We start from the raw sequence: 24,888 nt of genomic DNA on the forward strand, positions 1-24,888 counted from the left end.
TTTGTCTTTCTTGTCCTGCTGTCACTCTACGATGCTACGTACACGGTAAACACAAATACGCCTATATTGGAGTAAAAAGGCAGTAAACTGTCCTCTAGCACACACCCTTTTATAAAATGGTGTGCCCTAGAGGACAGTTTTACACCCTTTTTACTCCTTTTGTTTAGAGTGTATGTAATGTCAATCCAGATAGTCCAACGCTATGTCCTCTAGCACACACCCTTTTATAAAATGGTGTGCCCTAGAGGACAGTTTTACACCCTTTTTACTCCTTTTGTTTAGAGTGTATGTAATGTCAATCCGGATAGTCCAACGCTATGCGTTATGGACTGAACACTGTTTCGAATTTTTTCTTTGTCCAGTCTAACAGGGCATCATAGACGAACCTTCTGCTGAAGAGAAAAGATAAAAGGACTGTAGAAGGACGGCAGATTGGGCGAGTTGGTCTCCCATGGTAACAAGAAAATTCAAACAGCGCTAGACAACAGGAAACAAGCTGTAACTTCAGCGCCGTGTTTGTCTCCTCCTCTTTCTGGTCCTGTTGTCTAGCGCTGTTTGAATTTTCTTGTTACGATAAAAAGACCACTGACTTTTCTCTTTAAGCTTTTTGCACTCAGTTTCCATTTTGTGCTTAGGTCATAATCTAGTCCTTTTCGATGGAATGAAACTATATAATGTTATCTTTTTTTACATGTCGTTGCGTAATCGTTGACTTCCGACATCTTACCACGCGTCCACGTAGCCCCTATTAAAATGTTGCATCCTACATGGCTGCACTATGCACATGCACTTCTCAGCAAAAGAGACTGAAATCACATCTCCTTTAAAGCCGTCTTAATGTTCACGCTCCAGTAACCTAAATTCTGGACGGGGCCTCTTTCGAAATGCGGTTCTTCGCAGAAATTCGGTTCTACCCGCCGTGGTGGCTCAGTAGTTAGGGCGCTCGGCTACTGATCCGGAGTGCCCGGGTTCGAACCCGACCGCGGCGGCTGCGTTTTTATGGAGGCAAAACTCTAAGGCGCTCGTGTGCTGTGCGATGTCAGTGCACGTTAAAGATACCCAGGTGGTCGAAATTATTCCGGAGCCCTCCACTACGGCACCTCTTTCTTTCTTCTTTCACTCACTCCTTTATCCATAACGCTAAGGCGCCCGTGTGCTGTGCGATGTCAGTGCACGTTAAAGATCCCCAGGTGGTCGAAATTATGCCGGAGCCCTCCACTACGGCACCTATTTGTCTTTCTTCTTTCACTCCCTCCTTCATCCCTTCCCTTACGGCGCGGTTCAGGTGTCCAACGATATATGAGACAGATACTGCGCCATTTCCTTTCCCCCAAAAAAACCAATTATTATTATTACTCCTTTATCCCTTCCCTTACGGTGCGGTTCAGGTGTCCAACGATATATGAGACAGATACTGCGCCATTTCCTTTCCCCTCAATACCAATTATTATTATTATTATTATTATTATTATTATTATTATTATTATTATGGTGTACCAGCACCAAGACCTTTGGGTTGTTCCTGGGCACCGAAAAAATAAATATTGATTGATTGATTGATTATTATTATTATTATCATTATTATTATTATTATTATTATTATTATTATTATTATTATTATTATTATTATTATTATTATTATTATTATTATCATCGCAGAAATTCTACATCCCGACGTCGCGGCAGCTGAGGCGACTCGAGTCCATCTCGCGGTCTCCCATCTACGTACACTTCTCGGAGACCGTGACGGGCAGCAGCTCCATCCGGGCGTACCGGGCCAGCCAGCGGTTCGTGTCCCGCTCCAACGAGCTGACCGACGTCAACCACAGCGCCTACTTCCCCAGCGTCGTGGCTACACGGTGAGGAGCCTGCCTTGCACACTGCCAAATGTAGGGGGACTTAACCGCGCTCGATACGTCTTTGGCACGCGTTCAATTCACGCACCAAAAGAACGTCGCCATCATAGCCTGCCAGCTGAGACCACTGCTGTAGCATACTGCTCGACTTGCTTCAGATCCTAAAACTGAGCGAGTTGAAAATAATAATAATAATAATTGGCTTTTTGGGAAAAGGAAATGGCGCAGTACCTGTCTCATACATCGTTGGACAGCTGCACCGCGCCGTAAGGGAAGGGATAAAGGAGAGAGTGAAAGAAGAAAGGAAGAGTTAAGAAGAGCCGTAGTGGAGGGCTCCGGAATAATTTCGACCGCCTGTGGATCTTTAACGTGCACTGGCATCGCACAGCACAGGGGCGCCCTTGCGTTTTACCTCCACAGAAACGCAGCCGCCGCGGTCGGGTTCGAGCCCGGGAACTCCGGATCAGTAGCCGAGCGGCCTAACCACTGAGCCACCGCGGCGGGTATGTTTAGTAAAGCAGAACGCTGATTCTGTATGTTCGATGTGCAGGTTCTTAGAATTATTTAATGGAAAGAAGTTTTAGTATAACACTTACTTTATGGAAAATTATTCATGTATCGCAGAAATCTAAGTTCTATACGGCAATATGCACATTAGTGTTTTGTTTCTGGACAGGGTTAATTGGAGAGACGTGGGGGAGTTCTTTGCTCTGCAGTGGGCGTGGTCAGCCTGATGATGATGATGATGTTTTGTTTCTGTCGCCTACTCCCAGGTGGCTGGCCACGAGGCTCGAGTTCCTCGCCTATACCATAGTGTTCATCGCCGCCTTTCTCGCAGCCATGGGCAGGGACATACTGTCCCCAGGTATGGCCGGTCTGTCGGTCAGCTTTGCGTTGACGGTGAGTGCCCCTACGGTCGTTTTGGTAATCACCCCACTCCCTAGTGCAAATATACTGATGCGCATGGAAGCATATGCTCTGACGTCAGCACTTCCGCCAAACTTTTCATAACTACATAATTAGCATGTAAGACAAACCACCACTCACTTAGCACATAATAATAATAATAATTGGTTTTTTGGGGAAGGAAATGGCGCAGTATCTGTCTCATATATCGGCGGACACCTGAACCGCGCCGTAAGGAATAAAGGAGGCAGTGAAAGAAAAAAAGGAATAAAGAGTTTCCATAGTGGAGGGCTCCGGAATAATTCCTACCACCTGGGGATCTCTAACGTGCACTGACATCGCACAGCACACGGGCGCCTTAACGTTTTGCCTCCATAAAAACGCCGCCGCCGCGGTCGGGTTCGAACCCGGGAACTCCGGATCAGTAGCCGAGCGCCCTAACCACTGAGCCACCGCGGCGGGTTAACACATGTCTCTATCTCTGTTTTATTACCGCACAAAGGTTCACAATAGGCGTGGAATTGGTAAGCAAATTGTACTCACGAACCCTACCCAGTACAAGCAGCGGCTGCATACTTAGAGCGGGCTATACCCGGCAGGTCATTGGAACACCATTGGAAGCTTTAGTCTAGGAGCACAGTACTGTAAAAGCGCAGTGGTAAAGGCGCACATGAATTCTAATCATGCGCCATGCGTCTTCAGGTCTTATAGCTTATGTTTTTTTTTAATGTCGCAAAAGTTAATAAAAGTTTCTTTAATAGGGTTATATTTTATTGCTCCAAAGAAGACAGAGGGTTGTTCACAAGTCTCCTAGCAATAGGTTATACTTCGGACCCTTGCATTTGTGTCACCTCCGAAGCTCCTAATGTGAGCAGGATCACCAGGGGTCTTTATAAATGCGCGAAAGGTGAAAGCCTACACTGCACAGAAATGACCCCGTTGCCTGGGGACTTTTGATCAACCATGCACAGGGTCGGTCAAAAGTTCCCAGGCCACAGGGTCTGTGAAATAAAGTCACGATATAAAATGATGAAAGAAGAAACCTGTGTTGAACTTTGTTCCGTATTGTATGAGTTCATTTTTTAAAAACGTTCTGAATGAGAAAATTTTGGATGTTACCTTTTTTGTTGAACTTATTGTCTTTGAAATTGGATGATTTTGGGATTATATAATTCTTCAGATCCCCCTCAAAACGTGTTTCACGTACTGTCCGGCCTACTAACTAGCGCTATGCTTACAACGACCAGAATATTTATTGTACAATTTTGTTGGGATAAACATTGGTTTGATTAAATTTGATTTGATGAATTATTGTTCTGTAACATGGGCCTGTTCTGTATGGATTTAGCAACTCGTGGACCGCTCGGTTTGTAAGGAACTGGGGTCCTTGAAATGTCAAATGGTTGACTGGTGAGTTCATTTGCCTAACGTAACCTAACGTAAAGAATGAACCTGGATAAGTTTCTTTCCTTGTCTCTTTGCAGATGACAAACACACTTAACATGCTTGTTCGCTCCTACTCTGACACCGAAACTAACCTGGTTGCCGTGGAGCGCTGCTTAGAGTACACCAAGGTTACGCAGGAGGTAAGTGCCCCACTTTTCCTGCTCAAAGCACTTTTAAAGGTTACATCGAAAAAGCAGTTTTGAAAACACCAGTCTTTTTGGCTTGATGAAACAGTGCGGAAAAAATCAACGCCTCAGATACGACGGTGTAAAGCGTGGCCCGCATGGAGCGTTTTTCCGGGCGATTCGTCGACGTCGACGGCAGCGGAGCGTTTTTTTTTTTTTTTGCCGCCGGAGAGGACGTTTTTGTCAAATCGTCGGGTTCAGGCGGAACAGAAAAAAACGCCGACGCCCCGCCGACGCCGGGAGAGGGCAGCGACAGAGGGCCAATGAGAGCCGGAGAGGGCGTCACGTGATTCTGGACGGAGCCGCCCCTGTGCACCCGGCTACAGTAACCGGGCCGAGGGATGCGCGCTCGCGAGCATTTCACGCGCGAAAGCCAGCGGCTTCACTTCGCTTCCTGCGCATCTGTCTGATTTCAGTGTGAATGGGGCCACGCGCATCGCACAACTGGGCGGCTAAAAAACGCCACTCGGCTGCTGACCATGCGGGAGTGAATTCGTCGACGCCGGGGCGGACGTCGGGCGCGCGACGCGATTTCGCGGGCAAAAAACGCTCCATGCGGGCCACGCTTAACGCAAAACTCAGCGACAGTTGAAGATGTCGGAGGCGTTAAGCTTATGCAGTAGCACGATCTGTTATGTCTGGATTTCCTATTGTATCTGGCAAAGGGAACGCTATGCAAGCTGTTTATTTCCGAGCACTGACGTCACCCCCTTGCATTGAAAGATGCAGCGAGCATATTTCCAGCTGTACCAGAAATGTTAGAACAGCAGGCAAGCATTTACAAAGAGCGGACAAAGTTGGGAAACAGACAGGAAACACGTTACGGGAAAGATGAACACTTTCAGGCGTTTTATACACAATTGTGTGGAGTGCGAACTCGGAGCTTTTTCTGAAAGTGGGGCTCACCGAGCAGTGATTCTTTTGTTTCAGAAGATTTATACATCATTCGTGTCGCAAATAAAATGTTTTTTCATGCCAGAAAGCGAAAGCAGTAAATATTCTTTTGGAAAACAGAGTATGAGGTAGCACTTCGTCCACCATTTTTGTGCGGACAGAATTTGGCACCATTAATACCGTCAATTTTTTTTTCGAAATTTCATCCGTAATTTGCATCTTCAAAGCTAAATTAAGTCAACTACATGATTCTTTGCGTATTTAGCTGAGAAGTCATGGCATTTTCATGTTGTATTTCTATCAGTTTTGGCACTCTGTAGGAAATTTTGCTGGTCTTTGTAAAATTTTAACCACTGGTATTTTGCGCTTCAAAACAAGCCAGTAGTTTTTCCTGAGATATAAACGTATTAACTGGCAGAAAAATGTTTGCTTTCGATGTCAAATAAAAATGACGCTGAAAAGAGTAAAAGTTTTTTCTTAATTAGCATGGCCAGCTGAAAAAATAAAAATAATGCGCGATAACATTCGATTATTCAGTGGCCAAATCCTGCTGCACTGTAAATGTGAAAGCTTTTCCTTGCAGGACGAATGCGCGTAAAACTTCATTTTTCCCGGGAACAAAATGCACTTGAAGTGACTCGCCTGGAAATGTAGTTGGTTGCACACATCTGTCATATTGCATAGTGTCGCACGATAAGCCCTAATACGTAGCAGTGCTATCCTTATTCTTGCAAAAAAGTTAATACATTTGTTTGCTTTGTAAGCGTTTCACAGTGTTCCTTCAAATTTGCATGCAATTCGTTAGCGACTGGAGCCTTAGTGTGTAATACCCAGTCTTGTTCGAGGCTTCCCCACCGAAACGTTCGATATGAGCCGCTCATACGGAATTAGGAGAATATGAGGTTCATATATTATAGAAAAATATGCAGATATCTATATGCTCTCTATATATTTTCTGTGTGGTGTCCGTAATCTTTTCATATCATTTCTGTCTAGTGTGCATGGCGTCTTACGGAGTCCGTAAGCTTCTAAGTGCGCTATCCTATAGTCAGTATCGACTTCATATGGTCGATATGTACTCTTATATTCCATATAGAAACATGGAATTATGGGACTCGTCTTATGTAAACTTTATGTACAGTTTCCAGTGCCACCTAGGCTGGCAGTACGTGATGAAGCACACCTGATTTAGGCAGAATATCTTTATTCGCCAATTTCTAACAAGTATAGAGATGTAAAAAGCTGATAAAACATTGTTTTCTATAGGAGTTCGTCAGAACTGGCTCGCCATTTTTTCATAAAGGCGACACAAAACACAAAGTAAGAAATGAACTCATAATTCGTGTAGCATGTTAGCATGTGGTGGGCTAAGTGGATTATTACCTGTATATTAAAGTGAGTTGAGTGGTCCGGAACACAATGATGCGTTCTGAGAACATTTCAAGCTAAGTTTAATTAACGGGTGCTAGTTTTGTGGAGTGGCTAACACGAAGTCATAAGTCTTTTGCGTCCTGATATTATCAGGAGCCAGAAGACTAAATGATGGACCCGATTTTAGGCCCAGTCATATCGGACTCTTATATAACTGATATCAGGGCTGATACAATTCAAGACGCATTTCGTCCGCGCTTAAAGCGCGCTACGTTTGAATCAGACTTACTTCATGCTTGGATATTTCGGACTTGGAAAACGAAAATGTAAAGTCCTGCTGGAGTTGATAGCTGCATGGTCCTTCTTACTGCGAAAAGCGTGGCGCATGTGCCCGTTTTGAAAACTTCCCGCCTTCCGGTTTCAGGCCGCTTGGGAGAACCCCTACTTCAAGCCCGACCCATCATGGCCGACATCGGGCCTGGTAGTGTTCGAAGATTACTCGACGAGGTACCGAGCCGACCTGGATCTGGTTCTCAAAGAAATCACCTGCGACTTCAAGCCAGGCGAAAAGGTCAGCGCGGCAATCCACTTCTTACAACAGTGGGGAGTCCAAGTTGTATTGGTTGAGAGAGAGCAGTCAATAACTGAAATGGAGCCTTGCATATCTGGACGCACGAGATACTCTTGTAACGTGTCCTGATATGTCGTCAATTACCATCACCGACTAAAGGTACGTCTAGATAATAAACACTAGCATTAATGGCTAACATTTGCCTGGCGCTCTAACTAAGTGAAATATTGTTTGTAGCACTGCGTGTGAGAAGTCGGCCTGTCTGCGCCTCTGCACAACTACAAAAATCGCAGATCTCTGTTGATCAAGATTTCATATATTACTTGAAACAGCAGCCATTGACCAGTGCATGCTATAGTGCAATAACAGGGAAGGCAGTATAGGTTAGCACAGGAAAACTAATTACTTGGGAACGCTCTATAAAGGTTGAAGTAATCTTTACTTGTGTCCAGCGTGCCGCCCCTGCGTGCCGCCTCAGACTGGAAGATAGCTAAAATAGTGCCAATTTTTAAATCTGGAAACAAAAACTCCACTGAAAACTACCGTCCTATATCTCTCACGTGCATCTGCTGCAAAATGCTTGAACATATAATTTCATCGCATGTCTTTAGTCATCTTGAGCAGAATAACTTTTTTTACACTAATCAACACGGGTTTAGAAAGGGTCACTCCTGCGAAACACAGTTATTCGAACTAACTACTGATTTGCATTTTAATATGAACAATAACCTTCAAACTGACTGTATATTCCTTGATTTTGCCAAAGCGTTCGACCGCGTAGCTCACTGCCGCTTGATTTCGAAATTATCATCACTCCGTCTAGACTCGCTAACTTTAACATGGCTTCGTAACTTCCTCTCGCATCGCCAACAGTTCGTATTTGTTAATAATCTGTCCTCTAACCTTTCCCCAGTTAACTCCGGTGTACCGCAGGGCAGTGTGCTTGGTCCCTTATTATTCCTCATTTATATCAATGATTTACCTAATAATATAACTTCTAGTATGCGAATTTTCGCGGATGATTGCATTATATACCACCCTATTAGATCTACTAATGACCACCTGGCGCTCCAATCAGACCTCCTTACTATTAACGACTTGTGCAACTCATGGTTAATGACTCTTAATGTATCCAAGTGCAAAGTCATCTCTTTCACCCGTAAAAATAACAAATCTAGCTATACATACCGTATTCAAAATGATCTACTCTCTCACGTATCACATTACAAATACCTCGGCGTTAACTTTTCTTCAGATCTTTCATGGTCATACCATATCTCATCCATATGTGCCGTCGCCTCAAAGTCATTAGGATACCTACGCCGTAATCTCCGAAATTCACTATCTAATATTCGAAAACTAGCATACCTCACTTTTGTTCGTCCACAACTTGAATTTGCTTCTCCCATTTGGTCTCCCTATCATAAGAACATGATCATCGTGTTAGAATCTATCCAAAACAGGGCAGCACGATTCATTTCACGAAACTTTAACTGCCGCTCAAGCGTCACTCAGATTAAAACAGATCTTTCTCTACAATCATTAAGCACGCGCCGTGACATCGCTCTCCTCACACTATTTCACAAATATGCGCACTTCAATAGAGCTACCTGATTTCAACTCGATGTCTCATCCCGCACGTCGAAAAGATTATATAATCAGTTTAGTTTCGCAAGAATATATGGTGACACATTGGCTTTTAACTCATCTGCATTACCACGAGCCATCAGATTATGGAATGATCTGCCAGACAACATCGCTTCCGCGTCTAATCTAGAATCTTTCCATTCTAAACTCATCACATATTTCACTGAAACCGTCATTTAGCACACCTACGTTGAAGTCTATTATTGTTCTTTGCTTTGCTGCTACACTCGTGCCATTCGGATGTTTTCTTATGTTTGCTTGCCATGTTTCCGTGTTTGCCTTAATCGCGCTTTGTTTCCACGTTCGGTGAGCACATTATCCTGTATTGTAGTGAATTATTTTGCGTCGCGTACGTTTCCTTTTGTTTCCTTTGGTTATTAATGCACTGTATTATATCTTTTTTTCGCCCCCCTTACACAATGCCCAATGGGCCTGTAAGGAATTTCAAATAAATAAATAACATATCTTTCAGCGTCGCCTGCCGCCTCTCAGCAGAGTCCTTTGTCCTGCGGCGGAATCAGCTCGTATTTTGATGATGATGATGATGACTGTGAACAGGCTTTGCACAGGCGCCATTGTCGCTTTCTGTCTCCTCACAGGTGGGCATCGTTGGACGGACGGGCGCGGGCAAGTCGTCTCTAACACTGGCTCTCTTCCGCATCATCGAGGCAGCTGGCGGCAGCATACACATCGATGGGCTGGACATCGCTATGCTGGGCCTCTACGACCTCCGCGCCAAGCTCACCATCATACCGCAGGTGTGCATTCATATGCATCTACGCTATGCCAAAGCCTTTTAAAAGTCTTTCCAAATGTCACTGGAAATAAAAAGAATTCGGTGGACACTTTTGCTCCACCTTAAGCATATGGCGCGATAGCGTTAATAGGCTCTGTCGGTGGCGTGGGGTCCTCTGCATATCACTTCGCAGACACGGACACAGTTCTTTATTTTATTTTTGTTTTTCTTTTCTTTTTACCATTAGGCACACAAGGCCTCCCTTTAACCAAGTCGAACGAATGTTTCTCCGATATTACTTCAAAGAAAACGCATTTAAGCTGGGTGAAGTGTACAAGGAGCTATGTTTTGGAGATGAAGTTATCGAGTTGATGAGAGAGAGCGAGAGAGTGCGTGCGTGCTTGCGTGTGTGTGTGTGTGTGTGTGTGTGTGTGTGTGTGTGTGTGTGTGTGTGTGTGTGTGTGTGTGTGTGTGTGTGTGTGTGTGTGTGTGCGTGCGTGCGTGCGTGCGTGCGTGCTTGCGTGCGTGCGTGCGTGCGTGCGTGCGTGCGTGCGTGCGTGTGTGTGTGTGTGTGTGTGTGTGTGTGTGTGTGTGTGTGTGTGTGTGTGTGTGTGTGTGTGTGTGTGTGTGTGTGTGTGTGTGTGTGTGTGTGTGTGTGTGTGTGTGAGAGAGAGAGAGAGATGCGTTCCTTGAAACAGTTTTGATTTTCTCACGTGAGTGAAACACATGTTCGCTCTTGACGTTTGAGAGTGCAGCGCAGAACATATGTCTGTGATCTGTTGTAAACTGTCAAAACAGACAATAAATACAAAAAATTTCTCAGTGATCGAGAGGTAGCGCACCCAGCTCACGTCCCAGACGGCAGTGGTTCGTGTCCCGGCTTGGGTATTTTTTGTTTTTTTCAGCGCAATCGCTTTGCTTTTTTCAGAGCTGCACTTCTCGTGTACAAATACACCGCAGCTTTCGCTCTCTAACCAGCTTCAACACTGGTTAAACCACAGCTAATCTTTTCCCTTAAACAGTACGCTTAGCGCAAGAACATAGCAGGGCTGCCAGTGAGCTGCGCAATTAGTTGCCAACTACGACAGCGGCGGCCTGCAACGTTTCTTGTTGATCATTTGGACTGCAATGAGCAGTTCACTTCATTGCCGCGAAATGGCGCCACATTCGAGTAGCCTCAAAATTTTAGGCCTTGAGAGTGGCGATTTTGGTACAGGCACCAAAAGGGAGTCTCGCAACTAATATTATCGAAAGACCGACGTAGAGACAGACCGAAAAACAGACCGACAGAGAGACCGACTGACATACAGACTGATGACAGACGGACCGACGGACAGGCGTGCAGGTGGGCAGGCGGGCATAGTAATACTCCCTTTGCATCTGGGTGCTGGTGATAGTAACCTGGCCAATAAACCTTAGCGTGCTGAATTTATTCGGTTTAACTGCCACTTCTCTTCTTCCTGCCAAAAAAAAAAGCAGATGAATGCCGGTTCCTGTGCTGAAAAGTATTGAAAACTGAGGCGTCGGATCAGCTTAACATCAACTGGGAAGTTTCTGTCGGCATTTCTGACGGAGCAAGCCACACGGAATGGCGGACAGTTTTTACCACAAACACACCAAAAAAAAATGTACAAGGAAGCGTCATCTGACACCCATGCAGCAAGTCGCACGCAACTGCGGGAGATTTGAACTAGCGCACGAGGGCAACTAAGAACTTAAAATGTCATTCGTGTGAATGAATTCAGTTCGTCAGCACAAAGCACTCATGAATTCTGAGTCCACATGCTAACGCATTCCCTATAGGGATGAACAGCATTGATCGCCTGCAATTTTTTATTTTTACCTACATGAGCTGAGTACTTAGGACGGAAAACTGTGTCCCCGTAAATCACGGGTGGAAGCCCGCCGCGGTGGCTCAGTGGTTAGGGCGCTCGACTACTGATCCGGAATTCCCGGGTTCGAGCCCGACCGTGGCGGCTGCGTTTTTATGGAGGCAAAACGCGAAGGCGCCCGTGTGCTGGGCGATGTCAGTGCACGTTAAAGATCCCCGGGTGGTCGAAATTATTCCAGAGCCCTCCACTACGGCACCTTTCTCTTCTTTTCTTCTTTCACTCCCTCCTTTATCCCTTCCCTTACGGCGCGGTTCAGGTGTCCGCCGATATATGAGACAATTACTGCTCCATTTCATTTCCCCCAAAACCAATTATTAATTATTAAGCCCCAGAATGATTCTGAAGGGCAGAAGTCCGGTTTGTACCATGCTTCTCCAGCGTTTCTCTCTCTCCGTTCTTGTTTCGTCAGGACCCGGTTCTGTTCAGCGGCACCCTTCGGTCGAACCTGGACCCCTTCGACACAAAGAAAGACGAGGACCTCTGGCGGGCGCTGGAGCAGTCGCATCTGAAGGACTTCGTCGCTAGCGTCGAGAAAGGTCTGCAGCACGAGATCGCCGAGGGAGGAGAGAACATCAGGTGAGGGCCGCTAATTCATGTTAATCCAATCTCGTTCTGACGTCCTCTTAAGTCAGCAAATATTGCCTGACTTCAACCGGAAAACCTCAGTGATACAGGTATTGTGCAACCAAGGTTTACGGTTAATTTACCATAGGAAAAGTAGCAGACCTCTTGATCATCATCGGCAGCTTTACTACGCCTACTGCAGGACAAATGACTCTCTAATTAACCCTGTCCTGTGCCAGCTGCGGCCACCTTATATCACCGTAAACCTCTCTTGACAACCTCCTGGCTAATGAGTGCGCAGCACCCTCAGGATGATAGCGCGAAGCAATAGAGAACGGACTCATACATCCCATTGACTTCTCTCCGCTGAAAATTGAAACTTTTGGGCATACCCTGAAGGTCTTCCGAGTTTAATCTTTTGAAGCCACTCTTTCCCGATGACATTTCAGATTTAGAATGAATTAAATTTCTGGCATTACGTATTTTGTGGTCTCTTCGCATCACAATGAATACGAAACTGTGCAAGAACTTACATAAGGCTCAGGGAAGAGCCTATAAGCTGGCTTACACATACGGCCGGAAAATTTGCAGGCATAGTGGGGCTACGCCTGGTTCAATGCAGCGCCAACTTAGAAAGGAGTTGGGAGAGGCACTTCGTTAATCAATGGACTTGACTATAATCAGAATGGTAAACAGATAATAATAATATAATAATAATAATAATAATAATAATAATAATAATAATAATAATAATAATAATAATAATAATAATAATAATAATAATAATAATAATAATAATAATAATAATAATAATAATGATGATGATGATGATGATGCTTGGTTTTGGGGGAAGGAAATGGCGCAGTATCTGTCTCATATATCGTTGGACACTTTAACCGCGCCGTAAGAGAAGGGATAAATGAGGGAGTGAAAGAAGAAAGGAAGAAAGAGGTGCGTAGTGGAGGGCTTCGGAATAATTTCGACCAGCTGGGGATTCATTTTAAACCAGCCAGAAGACGCGACACAAAGGAAGAAGCAAACAAGACGAGGCTGGACTAACAACTGAAGTTTTATTGAAAGGAAGAAAACAACGAAGACTCGCACTGAGATGCGCGCGCATATAAGCCGTATCAGTGAAAGGGCACACAAAAAATTTTTCAATGTCAGGGTCTTACTAACAAGTTATCTAAAAAGGCAAATTCCTTAGCGTGAAGGTTTACCGACGGCTTAGCCACACACGTGTCCTTAGCCTTAGCAATGTAGAAGGCTTCAACTATCTCGCGACAGATTTGTTTTTCATTTCTATAAACTACAGTAGTGTCGCTGAAATGAAAAATAGAAATGAAAAACAAATCTGTCGCGAGATAGTTGAAGCCTTCTACATTGCTAAGGCTAAGGACACGTGTGTGGCTAAGCCGTCGGTAAACCTTCACGCTAAGGAATTTGCCTTTTTAGATAACTTGTTAGTAAGACCCTGACATTGAAAAATTTTTTGTGTGCCCTTTCACTGATACGGCTTATATGCGCGCGCATCTCAGTGCGAGTCTACGTTGTTTTCTTCCTTTCAATAAAACTTCAGTTGTTAGTCCAGCCTCGTCTTGTTTGCTTCTTCCTTTGTGTCGCGTCTTCTGGCTGGTTTAAAATGAATACTTACCAACTCGCCCAGTCCTCAACCTGGGGATCTTTAACGTGCACTGGCATCGCACAGCACACGGGCGCCTTAGCGTTTTCCTCCATAAAAACGCAGCCGCCGCGGTCGTGTTCGAACCCGACCATGGCGGCTGCGTTTTTATGGAGGCAAAACGCTAAGGCGCCCGTGTGCTGTGCGATGTCAGTGCACGTTAAAGATCCCTAGGTGGTCGAAATTATTCCGGAGCCGTCCACTAATTTTTAGGAACTATGTGGTATCAAGTCGTCATGCTCCGGAGAGGAGCCTTATTTCTGGCTTCGTGGACCACTGACAGTGGTCGACAGCCGTTGCAACCACTCGAGATCCTCAGTGCGCTACGAACTACTTCGACCTCATCCATTTTTTCGCCAACTGAGTTAATCAGTAGCTTTCCTTTTAGAACACGGCTGAGTTACCGCCGGTTCGGGAAAGAATTCCTCGTATACCTTTCGGCAGCCATCAGTTTTTCGCCACTGGCTAAGCTGTTCTGTCTCCATTAGCTCTCCAAAATTCATTCACGTTTCAACTTCCCGAATGTTTTTTAATTCTTCCTGATGAGTGCTGGCTCAGCCCTGACCGATACATTCTCTCGTTAGCGGGGCATGTTATGTGCACTTTGTCTTCCAAGTGCTAACCAATCCAAAGGAAACCGGCTAAGTGGTTATGGTGCTTGGCTGCTCATCCAGAAGACTCGAGTTCGATCCCGGCCGCGGTGGTCGCATTTCGATGAAGTTGAAATGGCAGAGGCCCGCGTTGTGAGATGTCGGGGCACGTTAAACTACACCATGTTGTCGAAATTATCCTGAGCTCTCTCCACTACGCCGTCCCTTATAGCCCGAGTCACTTTGGGACGTTAGACCCCAAAATAAAATCCAACCAATCCATAGGATTACAGCGCGACTAGGCAGCATTAAGGTTCCTTGAAAGCTTCCATCTTATTTTCAAGGTACTTGCATCGCGAGTTGCATCATCAACCTGGCTGCTTTCTTCGACTTGCTTTTGACTAAAAATCTCGTTGACTTTCGCTGGCTCCCGCAGATGCCACAAGTTAGTCGTTTCATTAGACCATTGGGCGGCAGGAAGTTGCCTCTGAAAAGTTGGCGCTAATTAGCGCCAATCTTTGTTGCTTGTCGAGAAACCCGGTCACATAGCAAAGGACAAAAATCTGCTTCGGTGCCAAGAAATGCTACGGATTTAAATAAAATCATATATTGACGCTGTGCTGCGCGATTACATTGACCGCAAACGTTTATTTCAAGTGAATTACTAGTACTGCTGGGAAAACGAGGCAGTGACGTATCAGCTAGCGGCAAAATTCACACCAGTGATCTGCTTCTTAAGTGCTGAGTAAAGCAAATTGTGTGGTGGTTCGAGATAGCGATAAGCAGTGCTGCTTATCTCGAGCGCCTGAAAAAAAGCAAGAGTTCATTTCGTTATCATTTGGTGATGTAGGTGGCCCATGGCATCCATTTCTGCTCGTTCACCTGCGTCACCGCACTATAGGTTTTTCAGTAGCAAGGGTCTGGATGGGCACAATACGCGCAGGAAAACGGTTTGCAGCGCTTTAATTCAGTATCCTGACATTGCGTTCGCTTTGTTCCGGTGTCATGTTCGCCTCAATACCTCTTCATGTTTACCTCGGGTGCCTAGCGGTATTCATTGACAATAGAGCTTGCCAATGAGCTACACGCTTAAGAGCGTTTCTATTTCGGCGCGCAACGTTTACGAATTTCATGTTTTTCGCTAAAAGACCGAGAATGTTTGGAGACTGCCGCACCTATTTTGCGCAGGTGACATGGTCGGTGTCCTTACGATTTCGCGCTGTGGACCTTGGGATAAGCCTCCCTAAAGGCTGCTACAAGAGTGGCTACCTGTCTGTGCGCCGTTAGCAGAAGGCTACTCGCGCTTTCATTTCTTCGACAGCGCCAACGTTCTTTACGTAACGTTTAGTAAACTGCCCAAAACGTATGACGCGTAGAAGCGCGGTATGAGCTGTCTCAACAGTCTCCTTCAGAACACATCCTTGATTGTAGCGATCAAGTGGCGCTGCGGCAGTGTGGTAATTTCCACCACTAGTTAGCTATTCGATTAATGATGTTGAAAATTTCCGCTATCGATGAAGATTTGTGACAAATATTAGTGAACATATGTGACTCAGTCCGCCTGGCACTCAGATTTGTTTTTCATTTCTATAAACTACAGTAGTGTCGCTGAAATGAAAAATAGAAATGAAAAACAAATCTGTCACGAGATAGTTGAAGCCTTCTACATTGCTAAGGCTAAGGACACGTGTGTGGCTAAGCCGTCGGTAAACCTTCACGCTAAGGAATTTGCCTTTTTAGATAACCTGTTAGTAAGACCCTGACATTGAAAAATTTTTTGTGTGCCCTTTCACTGATACGGCTTATATGCGCGCGCATCTCAGTGCGAGTCTACGTTGTTTTCTTCCTTTCAATAAAACTTCAGTTGTTAGTCCAGCCTCGTCTTGTTTGCTTGTTCCTTTGTGTCGCGTCTTCTGGCTGGTTTAAAATGAATACTTACCAACTCGCCCAGTCCTCAACCTGGGGATCTTTAACGTGCACTGGCATCGCACAGCACACGGGCGCCTTAGCGTTTTCCTCCATAAAAACGCAGCCGCCGCGGTCGTGTTCGAACCCGACCATGGCGGCTGCGTTTTTATGGAGGCAAAACGCTAAGGCGCCCGTGTGCTGTGCGATGTCAGTGCACGTTAAAGATCCCTAGGTGGTCGAAATTATTCCGGAGCCGTCCACTAATTTTTAGGAACTATGTGGTATCAAGTCGTCATGCTGTCAGCACTTCATTCTAACTCAAGTCGAAAGGAAGTTCGCAGTTTTAGCTTTCGTCACAGAAGGCCGACGTGGAGCATTGCGTGGGCGTCTTTAAAGACCCGCAAAAAAAAAAGTTCCAAAGCCTAAAATTCACCTTCAGTGGTCAGCGCTTTTGAAGCGCAATTAGTTTTTTTTTTTTTCTCACAAAGCATGACCTCCGCTTAAAGCGACCGATTTACTCTTGCCCAAAGCCGAGTAAAATAGGTCTAACTGCAGAATTAAGTCTTCACGACGAGTAGTTAGTCCAGGCTGAGACAACTGTGCAGCAGATTTATTTATAATTGGTCTTCGAAAGAATGTTAACTTTAGCCTTTAAAGGACTGATTTCTGTGGCAGCGAAGTTACTGCCAAACGAATTACCCCGTGGCATTTCTAGTTATTCCTGGTTTAGTGTTTGAAACCTAAACATTTTGACAGATTTGCCTGTCTGGTTGGGTTTCAAAACTTATAGCTCTGCACATCTCCAACCAAACACTTTAATTTCAAACCCAATGTTTCGAAGCCGGCTTGGCTCCTTCATCAGGGGTAACTGGGGGCAGCATGCAGCTAGCGTCTCTAGGTATGCATAAAGGGAGGAGGAGGTCAAAAGAACGAAAGCTGTGACGCGAAAGGCGTGAGGGAGGAGGGGGGAGGGGCGGGAGATATACACGCAGAGGGGAACAACGAATATACACGGAGCTTACTCCGTTTACTCTACTTTGTTAGCTCTTAAAATCACCTTACTCCCCTTTGAAAATATTTTGCTGTCCACTCTGCACCCTTTTCGACTCATTTTTGGAGACTGACCCCCTTTGTTGCCCACTTGACTTCCCCCCAGCGTTGGGCAGCGCCAGCTGGTGTGTCTCGCCCGAGCCCTGCTTCGCAAGTCGCGCATTCTGATCCTGGACGAAGCGACGGCCGCCGTGGACATGGAGACGGATGACCTCATCCAGGCCACCATACGGAGAGAGTTCGCCGACTGCACCATCATCACCATCGCACACCGCCTCAACACCATCCTCGACTACGACAGGTTAGGCGTGGGCTGCCAGAACTCTTAAATCGTACAATTGGCGGTACGCCACTCAGGCAGGCGACCTCCTGAACACCACCACCACGTGCAGAACTGACCTGGCATTCCTGCCACCGTGAGCGTGGGAAAAACTCAGACACATCCTGCACGAATGACCTGCGGCACAGCAAAACCAGTATGACGCAGTGGTTACGGCGCTCGGCTGCTGACCTGAAAGACGCGAGTTCGATCCCGGCCGAGCCAGTCAAATTTCGATGAAGGCGTAATTCTGGCGGCCCATGTACTGTGCGATGTCAGTGCACGTTAAATATCCCCAGGTGGCCGAAATTTTCAAAGCCCTTAACTACGGCGTTCCTCATAGCCGGAGTCGCCTTGTGACGTTAAACCCCGATAAACTAAACCAAAAACTCTGGAATTTTTTTTTCTCTCCTGATTTCATTTCACATGAAATCTGCCCTGTATGAATCCCGTGATCTATAAAAGCGAAAGTTACAGTGTGCATATTGCTATAGCTATCAGCCAAGCATCTAGTGCATCTAGAAATGAGCTTTATGCTGCTGAACTCTCCCACCTCACGTCTAGTGCTGATTTTAGGTGGCACGTCTGATTTTAGATGCCACAATCAATAATCGAATCAATAATCGAGCCTGTTTCTGTTTTAAATCATCTGCTAGTAGACATTGTCAGCCAACCCTTACATTCACACCCTTCCTTCGCGCCTCATTGCTAACACATTGTATTATCTGGAGTACTCAAGAAAACTAACAGAACGATGCCGTTGTGACTTCGGCATAAACACGGGCATCCTCATTGGTCGGCAACGCACAGCACATTTATCAACTGACACGAATATTTATAAACGAATTCATCAATGATTTCATAATATCTGAAAAGTGTACAGTTGTAGTAATCATTGGAAGAAGCGGTTGTCAATATTACTCAGTCGCCGTTGTGGCAAAGGCCAACTCATGGGCCTCTATTTTTCATTTTGTCTTATCTCACGGGAAAAACATTTGATTGCCTGAAATATTGAAGAAAGCTATCTCATGGTAGGTTGCACAACAAACCACATTTATTGTTTTCATTTGAATGACGATAGTGTTCTCTGCAGCATACGGAACTCTCAGTTTAAAGATAACCCAGGATTCGTTGGTGATGTCCCTCAGAGAGAGAGGATACTTGCCGGATTGTTCATTAACGAATGTGAACGTGCGACTGTTATGAATGTCTAGTCTCTAATACAAGAAATTTTTCTACCACTCGTGCAGGGTCATTGTCCTGGACAATGGTGCAATCGCAGAGAGCGACTCGCCGAGAGAGTTGATGAAGCGAGAGTCTTCACTCTTCTACGCACTGGCCAAGGACGCCAACTTGCTTCCAACGCAGCAGCAAAGGGACTGACGTCACGCATCCTTCTGACGTCACCGTGGTCAACAACGCGCCAGAATACGCGCGCTCTGTAGGGAAGCAACTCATCGACCGCAGCCCTCTCAAATCAATTCCTCTCTAAGTGCGATATCCCGCTGAGCACGATTTCAGGTTTCTGCATTTGTCAAGACTTGTTAGGAGGTGTTGAAAAACTTTTTTGTTAGTTTGTTAGTTGTATACATTTTTGTTCGGCCGGCCGAATAGTGAAGAACTACGGAGAAAATCAGCGATGCGCACAAGACGAGCGTGATCGCCCTAAACGAAAATTTTATGCGCACCATACTCATTGAAGTACGCTTCCTCGCTATCTAAACACATCTGCGCTCATAGCTTTTCAAGAACTTCGGACCGCACTATCGCTCGCTCATTGCAATTCAGTGTAGCTCAACCTGTACCATACACATGCGTGAACTGCGGTGTCTTATATTTATTGACGCATATAAAGTTACTTGTCGAACTTTGAAGTGTGCATCCTTCTGCCGTTTCCTTTTGTAGTTGTGGCTGTTTTAGTTAGAAAGTTCTACCTCACGCAGTCAAACCCAACCAAGAATCTTTTGGCGTCCCTGACGTAGAGGCTGCAGGAAAAACTAAATATTGCTGCTTCTTGGTTTTGAACCCTCGGCGGCGCGAACAGATGTGCTGCTTCGATGGCCACCGCACGAGAGCCCTGTGCTAACGCCGCAGCCGATCACGCCTCGTGTTAAACAGCGCTTTTGTTGTTGTTGTTGTTGTTGTTGTTGTTCGCCTATCAAAAGATGGCACATACCCACACTGGTGGATCGGCCGAGAATCGGGTGGCTATTCACCTGAACGCAGTTAACAAAAAGGAAAAGCACGGGGGAGCGCAACACCGGTGAATTCTTCGTCATGAACAGAAAAGGGATGACAGTTTTGATTTCAAAATTATAAGAATAATAACAAAGAGAGGGATTAAATAATAATGAATAATTCAAAATTTAATAATTGATAGAAAAGTTTGGAACACTTAGCAAGGCAGTCGGTGAGATTCTATCCGGAAATTTAGAACAGCGGTACAAACAGATCTGTGGCTGAACCCAAATGTGGTGGCGCCAAATGATAGCAAGAGCGGGCTGCTCAAACTAAGGCCAAGATGCTGCAAGGGTTCCTCCAGCAACCTTTTTCTCAGAGAGTTGAATCGGCGACAATACAGCCAAAAATGTTCTATAGATTCAGGCTCACGGGAAAATGCACAGTCTTCTTCTTCTTCTTCTTCTCCTCAAGTAATATGGCACATACCCACGTGGGGGGATTGGCCAAGGTATAGGGTAGAATGCCAATGAAGCATTTGCGCGGGGAAGGAAACGTCAGAAGACTGAATCAAGATAAAAAAAAAATTGGGAAAAATAAAATGAATTCAAGAGGTATGAGTCATCCGGAATAGAATCAATCTAGCCTTTTTGGACATGCGAAAGAATTTTGTGTATAGCTAACAGGATAATCGATTAGTTGCACTTATGTAATCGTGAAGGTAGCCGCATACACTGCTTAACGGGAATCCCTTGGCACTCGCACCGAACGATAGAAGAACTGTAAGAGACAGAGGCAGTCCTAGTCTCGAAAGAGGAACCTCCAGATATTGCTTTCTCTGAACCGCGAACCGCCGGCAAGAGAGGGGAAAATGATCGATTGATTCAACTTGCCCACATGATACACAAAGGTTTGTCGCAGCGAACCCGCACCTGCATAAGTACAAGTTTAAGTGAGGGATTCTACATCGCAGGAGCGTCATGGACACTTCACAAAGCCTTGACTTACACCACCGGATATTCCATGGGTACTTTAGGTGTTGAAAGTCCACGGTATTCAGCAACGGATCACTCAAAGTGGCTGAAATATGTTGGAACCGCTGGAAACGTGAAGCTGCTAACAGAATGAGGTGAGGGACGGGATATATTACAGGTGCGCTGAGAGCTGACCTTGCCAATAAATCAGCCACCTCGTTAAAATAGACGCCTGAATGCCCAGGTACCCAGACCAAACGGATCTCGCGCACTGTGCTCGGAACAAAAAACCTAAGTGAACGAGTCAAGAAATATTTTTCCGAATTTTGGAGAGAGACAATAACTGAAAGGCAGTCTGTGAGAATAAGAACCCGTGCGACATGCCTGGGAATTTTGAGAAGAGCCAAACCAATGGCCAAAAACTCTGCGAAGAATATAGGAGTATAATCAGGGATACGAACGGAGTAGCTCCAATCTAGATCCTGCGAATATATGCCAATCGCCGCCTTCTCACAGCTGCCGGAGGCATCAGTGGAGAGAACAGTATGATGTGGAAAATTCTGTAGGTGTTCAGAAAGAAGACCATTTAGGGTATGTGCGGGCATATGCTTCGCATGGGACGGGAAAATAAAGTCGTAATAGAAGACGGGATCAGCCTGCGTGTCAGCAACTCGTTGCAAGGAGATCAGATCAACCTGAAGCGGAGCTAACAGATTCTGCGTGAACCTAACTTGCGGAAGCTGATAACGTGGCCAGTGATTAGTCAAAAAAAGGTGTGGTTGGGATACAAAAATTGGAACACTAACGCCTGGGGCCGGGTCAAAAGACTTGAGGAAAGTACGCACTGTTAGAAGTTGGAAGCGGGAATAGAGGTTGGGGATACGCGCTTCCAGATAAAGGACAGCGTTGGAAGCTGATTTTGGGAGCCCGAGGCATAGCCGTAGGGCACGTCTTTCCAGTAAGGCTAATGGCTGCAGCTTGTAGTTCGCGCTACCAGAGAACAAGGGGCAACCAAATTCCAGAATCGGTCTCATATAAGCCTTATAGAGCAACAGTAGCGTGTCACGACGCATGCCAAACTTTTTATTGCCAACTCGGGTCAAACGGCCCAGTGCACGTTCCCCTTTAATAACATTATTCTTAATATGGTGTCGCCAGTCCAAATTTTGGTCATAAGTAACACCTAGGTATTTAACCGACTCCACCTGCGGAATTGGAGTGGAGCGGTAGGCTAGCGAGATGTACATAGGAGCGTCGGGTGGAAATACCAGCACGCCGCATTTGCTGACATTAAGTGATAAATTGATTTGGTCCAACCAGACTTCAAGAGCATTCAGATATGCCTGCAAATACCCGTAGAGCACATGAATATCATTTGCTGATGCGAAAAAAGCTATATCATCTGCGTATACATAAACTGTAACGTTAGGATGAATGGGGATGTCCCGAACTAATATGTTGAAAAGCAGCGGAGAAAGAACAGAGCCTTGCGGCACACCTCTTGATTGACCATAGGTATTAGAACAAAAAGATCCGTCTGTACAGAAGAAAAATCTATCTTTTAGAAATTCACAAATCCAGGCGTAGAGGTAATGCGGTGGTTGTAGTTGAGCAAGCTTGTTAATGAGGACTGTGTGCTCCACGCTGTCATAGGCCTTCGCAACGTCAAGCGTCACCAAGGCCGAAACTTCTCTCTGGCGCATTGAGAGTCGTATTCGGCTCTCGAGATCCACATGCGCGGACCATATGGAACAACCGCGACGAAAGCCAATCTGTGCGGGGCTGAGGCCGTTAATATGATGAACATGCTTTGTGAGGCGACTGTGTACTACTCTTTCTATTAGCTTTACTAAATTTGAGGTTAAAGCAATCGGCCGAATATTGTCTAATTGAAATCCATTGTCTGCATTTTTTAAAAGTAAAATTATTTTCGCAATTTTCCAACTGTGAGGAATCCAAGAGGTTTCCAATGACGCATTTACAATATCTAGAAGGTGAGTTGGAAAGTCGTGCGCTAAAATCTTTAACATGCTCACAGTAATCCCGTCAGATCCCGGAGCAGCAGAGTGCATCGAGGAAACAATTTGCAGGAGCTCCGACACGTCGACCTCAGGATAGTCCGAGCTGGGGGTGAGAGTGTGCAAAGGTTCTGCTTTCTGTACCTGGAAACGTAAGGCCAGCCCCTGCGCGATGCGTTCAAGGTTTTGCTTAGCCTCCTGCGGAGACATTACCGTTGACCTTATGCGATTGGAGGCCGGAGAGCTGTTATTCTGCGCCATGAATCTATAGAGAGCCTTCTTATTCTGGGGTTTTGAGAGATACGTGTTTAAATTTTGATTATAATCCTCCTTTGCCTTTTTAACAGTTCGTTTGAAACATGCAGAGAAGAACTTATAATTTATCCAATTAGCTGGGCTCTGATTATAGGAAAGGCTTTTCCAGGCTGCTTTTCTACGACGATAAGCTTTCTCGCACTCCTCCGTCCACCAAGGAGACGGCTGTCTGGCAGGAGCAGTAGTGCACACCGAGAATACAGAACTCTCAGCAGCATCTTGCAGAAAGGTAATTGTCCGCTGAGCTCTTTGTGCTCGACCTGAGCTAACTATGGAGGGGAGTGAGGCAGATATCAATTTTTTGTACATAATGTGGTTTAGAAATTTCATGGTTGCACCACCTTTTCTGATAGGCGAGGATATAATAGAAAAGGTTATTGGAAAGTGGTCACTAGATGTACCTGATTCTTCAGTTGACCATGCAGATACGCCAACCCCACGAGATGCTAATGTTAAATCTATGATTGAACGGGATCCTCCACGCATAAAGGTTACTGCTCCGGAATTACAGCAGCGCACTGCATTCATTGACATCCAGGACCACAGAAGCTGGCCGCAGGAGTCAGAGCGACTATCCCAGGCACTGTGGTGCGAATTAAAATCTCCTGCGATGACTGTGCTGTTTGCGCCGCTCAGTAAGGTGTCCAAACAGTCTGTCCTGTGAACACCGATTGGGAAGTAGACGTTAGCAATAGTGACTTTGGCGCACTGTGGAAGGGAGATTTCAACCGCCAACAACTCACAGTCAGGGCGCATAACTGTCTGCGAGATTGATGCCCGGTGACATATTTTCGTAGAGATCATAGTTATTAACCCACCACCCCTGCCATTAACGCGATCTACCCTGAAAACACGAAATTTTTTAAATGTGAATGATTTAAGTGGTGAGAGCCACGTTTCTTGTAAAATCACAATATCTGGATTATGTTTATGAAGAAGTAATTCAAGATCCGGTAAAGAAGAAAGTACGGAGCGACAATTCCACTGCATAACTTTTAGACCCGCCATGATTATCGACTGGTTAAAGAGGCATCAACAGCCTCCTTCAGCACATCAGTCTGGGGAATTAATTTGGGGGGTCCTTTCTTTGCTTTGACTTGCGGAACAGCTGACTTCGAGGGTGAGGAAGAAGCTCGACGCTTCTGGGAAGTGGTGAGCATTTCAACGTCCATACTACAAGGATCTACGTGAGCGACACTGTCAGGAGCGCTGTTGGCAGGCGGTACTTGGGGCACGGTAGGAGGCGACATGGAATGATTCTTACTAGCAGCACTCGGGAGTGATGCCGGCGTAGCCGCCGAAACATGTGATTCAGTAGGCAGAGATTGGCCAGCAACAAGTTGAGATAGAGCCTCGGTGAAACTGCCCAGCATTCGCTCGATCACCACAGAAAGAGCCTGTTCTACTGAGGACACTATTGAAGTAGTCAAACTTGACGGTATATCAGCAACAGAGCTTCGCGCACGGCTGGCATATGTATTACCCCTCCGATCCAGAAGTGCATAAGCATCTGCTCTCGAACATCGTTTCGCTTGAATGATATCGAGCAGGCTTTGTTCGTCGGCTCGTTTCGAGCAGTTGACATCATCAGCTGAGTGGTTGCCCTTGCATAGGCAACACTGGGGCTGATCAGAGGCGCAGCTGTCATCTGAATGCCCTTCTCCACAAACCCGGCAGCGGGTCGCCGACTTACACGCTTTACCACTGTGACCGAAACGCCAACAGTTGTTGCACTGAAGAGGACGGGGCTGCAGAGGGTCCACACGATACACTATCGGCCAAACCTT

General features: G+C 45.7%; 1 protein-coding gene across 1 annotated transcript in view; it reads left to right on the forward strand.

The window, feature by feature from the left end:
• The window catches only part of LOC144104641 (multidrug resistance-associated protein 1-like), a 58,950-nt gene extending 39,460 nt beyond the window's left edge, over positions 1–19,490 (forward strand). Inside the window, exons 23-30 of the mRNA XM_077637776.1 lie at positions 1,660–1,859; positions 2,630–2,756; positions 4,247–4,348; positions 7,083–7,229; positions 9,476–9,634; positions 11,914–12,080; positions 17,404–17,598; positions 18,867–19,490. Coding sequence (XP_077493902.1) covers positions 1,660–1,859; positions 2,630–2,756; positions 4,247–4,348; positions 7,083–7,229; positions 9,476–9,634; positions 11,914–12,080; positions 17,404–17,598; positions 18,867–18,999 — 1,230 coding nt within the window. The 3' untranslated portion in view covers positions 19,000–19,490. The remainder of the gene's footprint in view (positions 1–1,659; positions 1,860–2,629; positions 2,757–4,246; positions 4,349–7,082; positions 7,230–9,475; positions 9,635–11,913; positions 12,081–17,403; positions 17,599–18,866) is intronic.
• Positions 19,491–24,888: the final 5,398 nt, after the last annotated feature.

The sequence above is a fragment of the Amblyomma americanum genome, chromosome 9 (assembly GCF_052857255.1).
Source record: "Amblyomma americanum isolate KBUSLIRL-KWMA chromosome 9, ASM5285725v1, whole genome shotgun sequence".
In the NCBI taxonomy this organism is placed as follows: domain Eukaryota; kingdom Metazoa; phylum Arthropoda; class Arachnida; order Ixodida; family Ixodidae; genus Amblyomma; species Amblyomma americanum.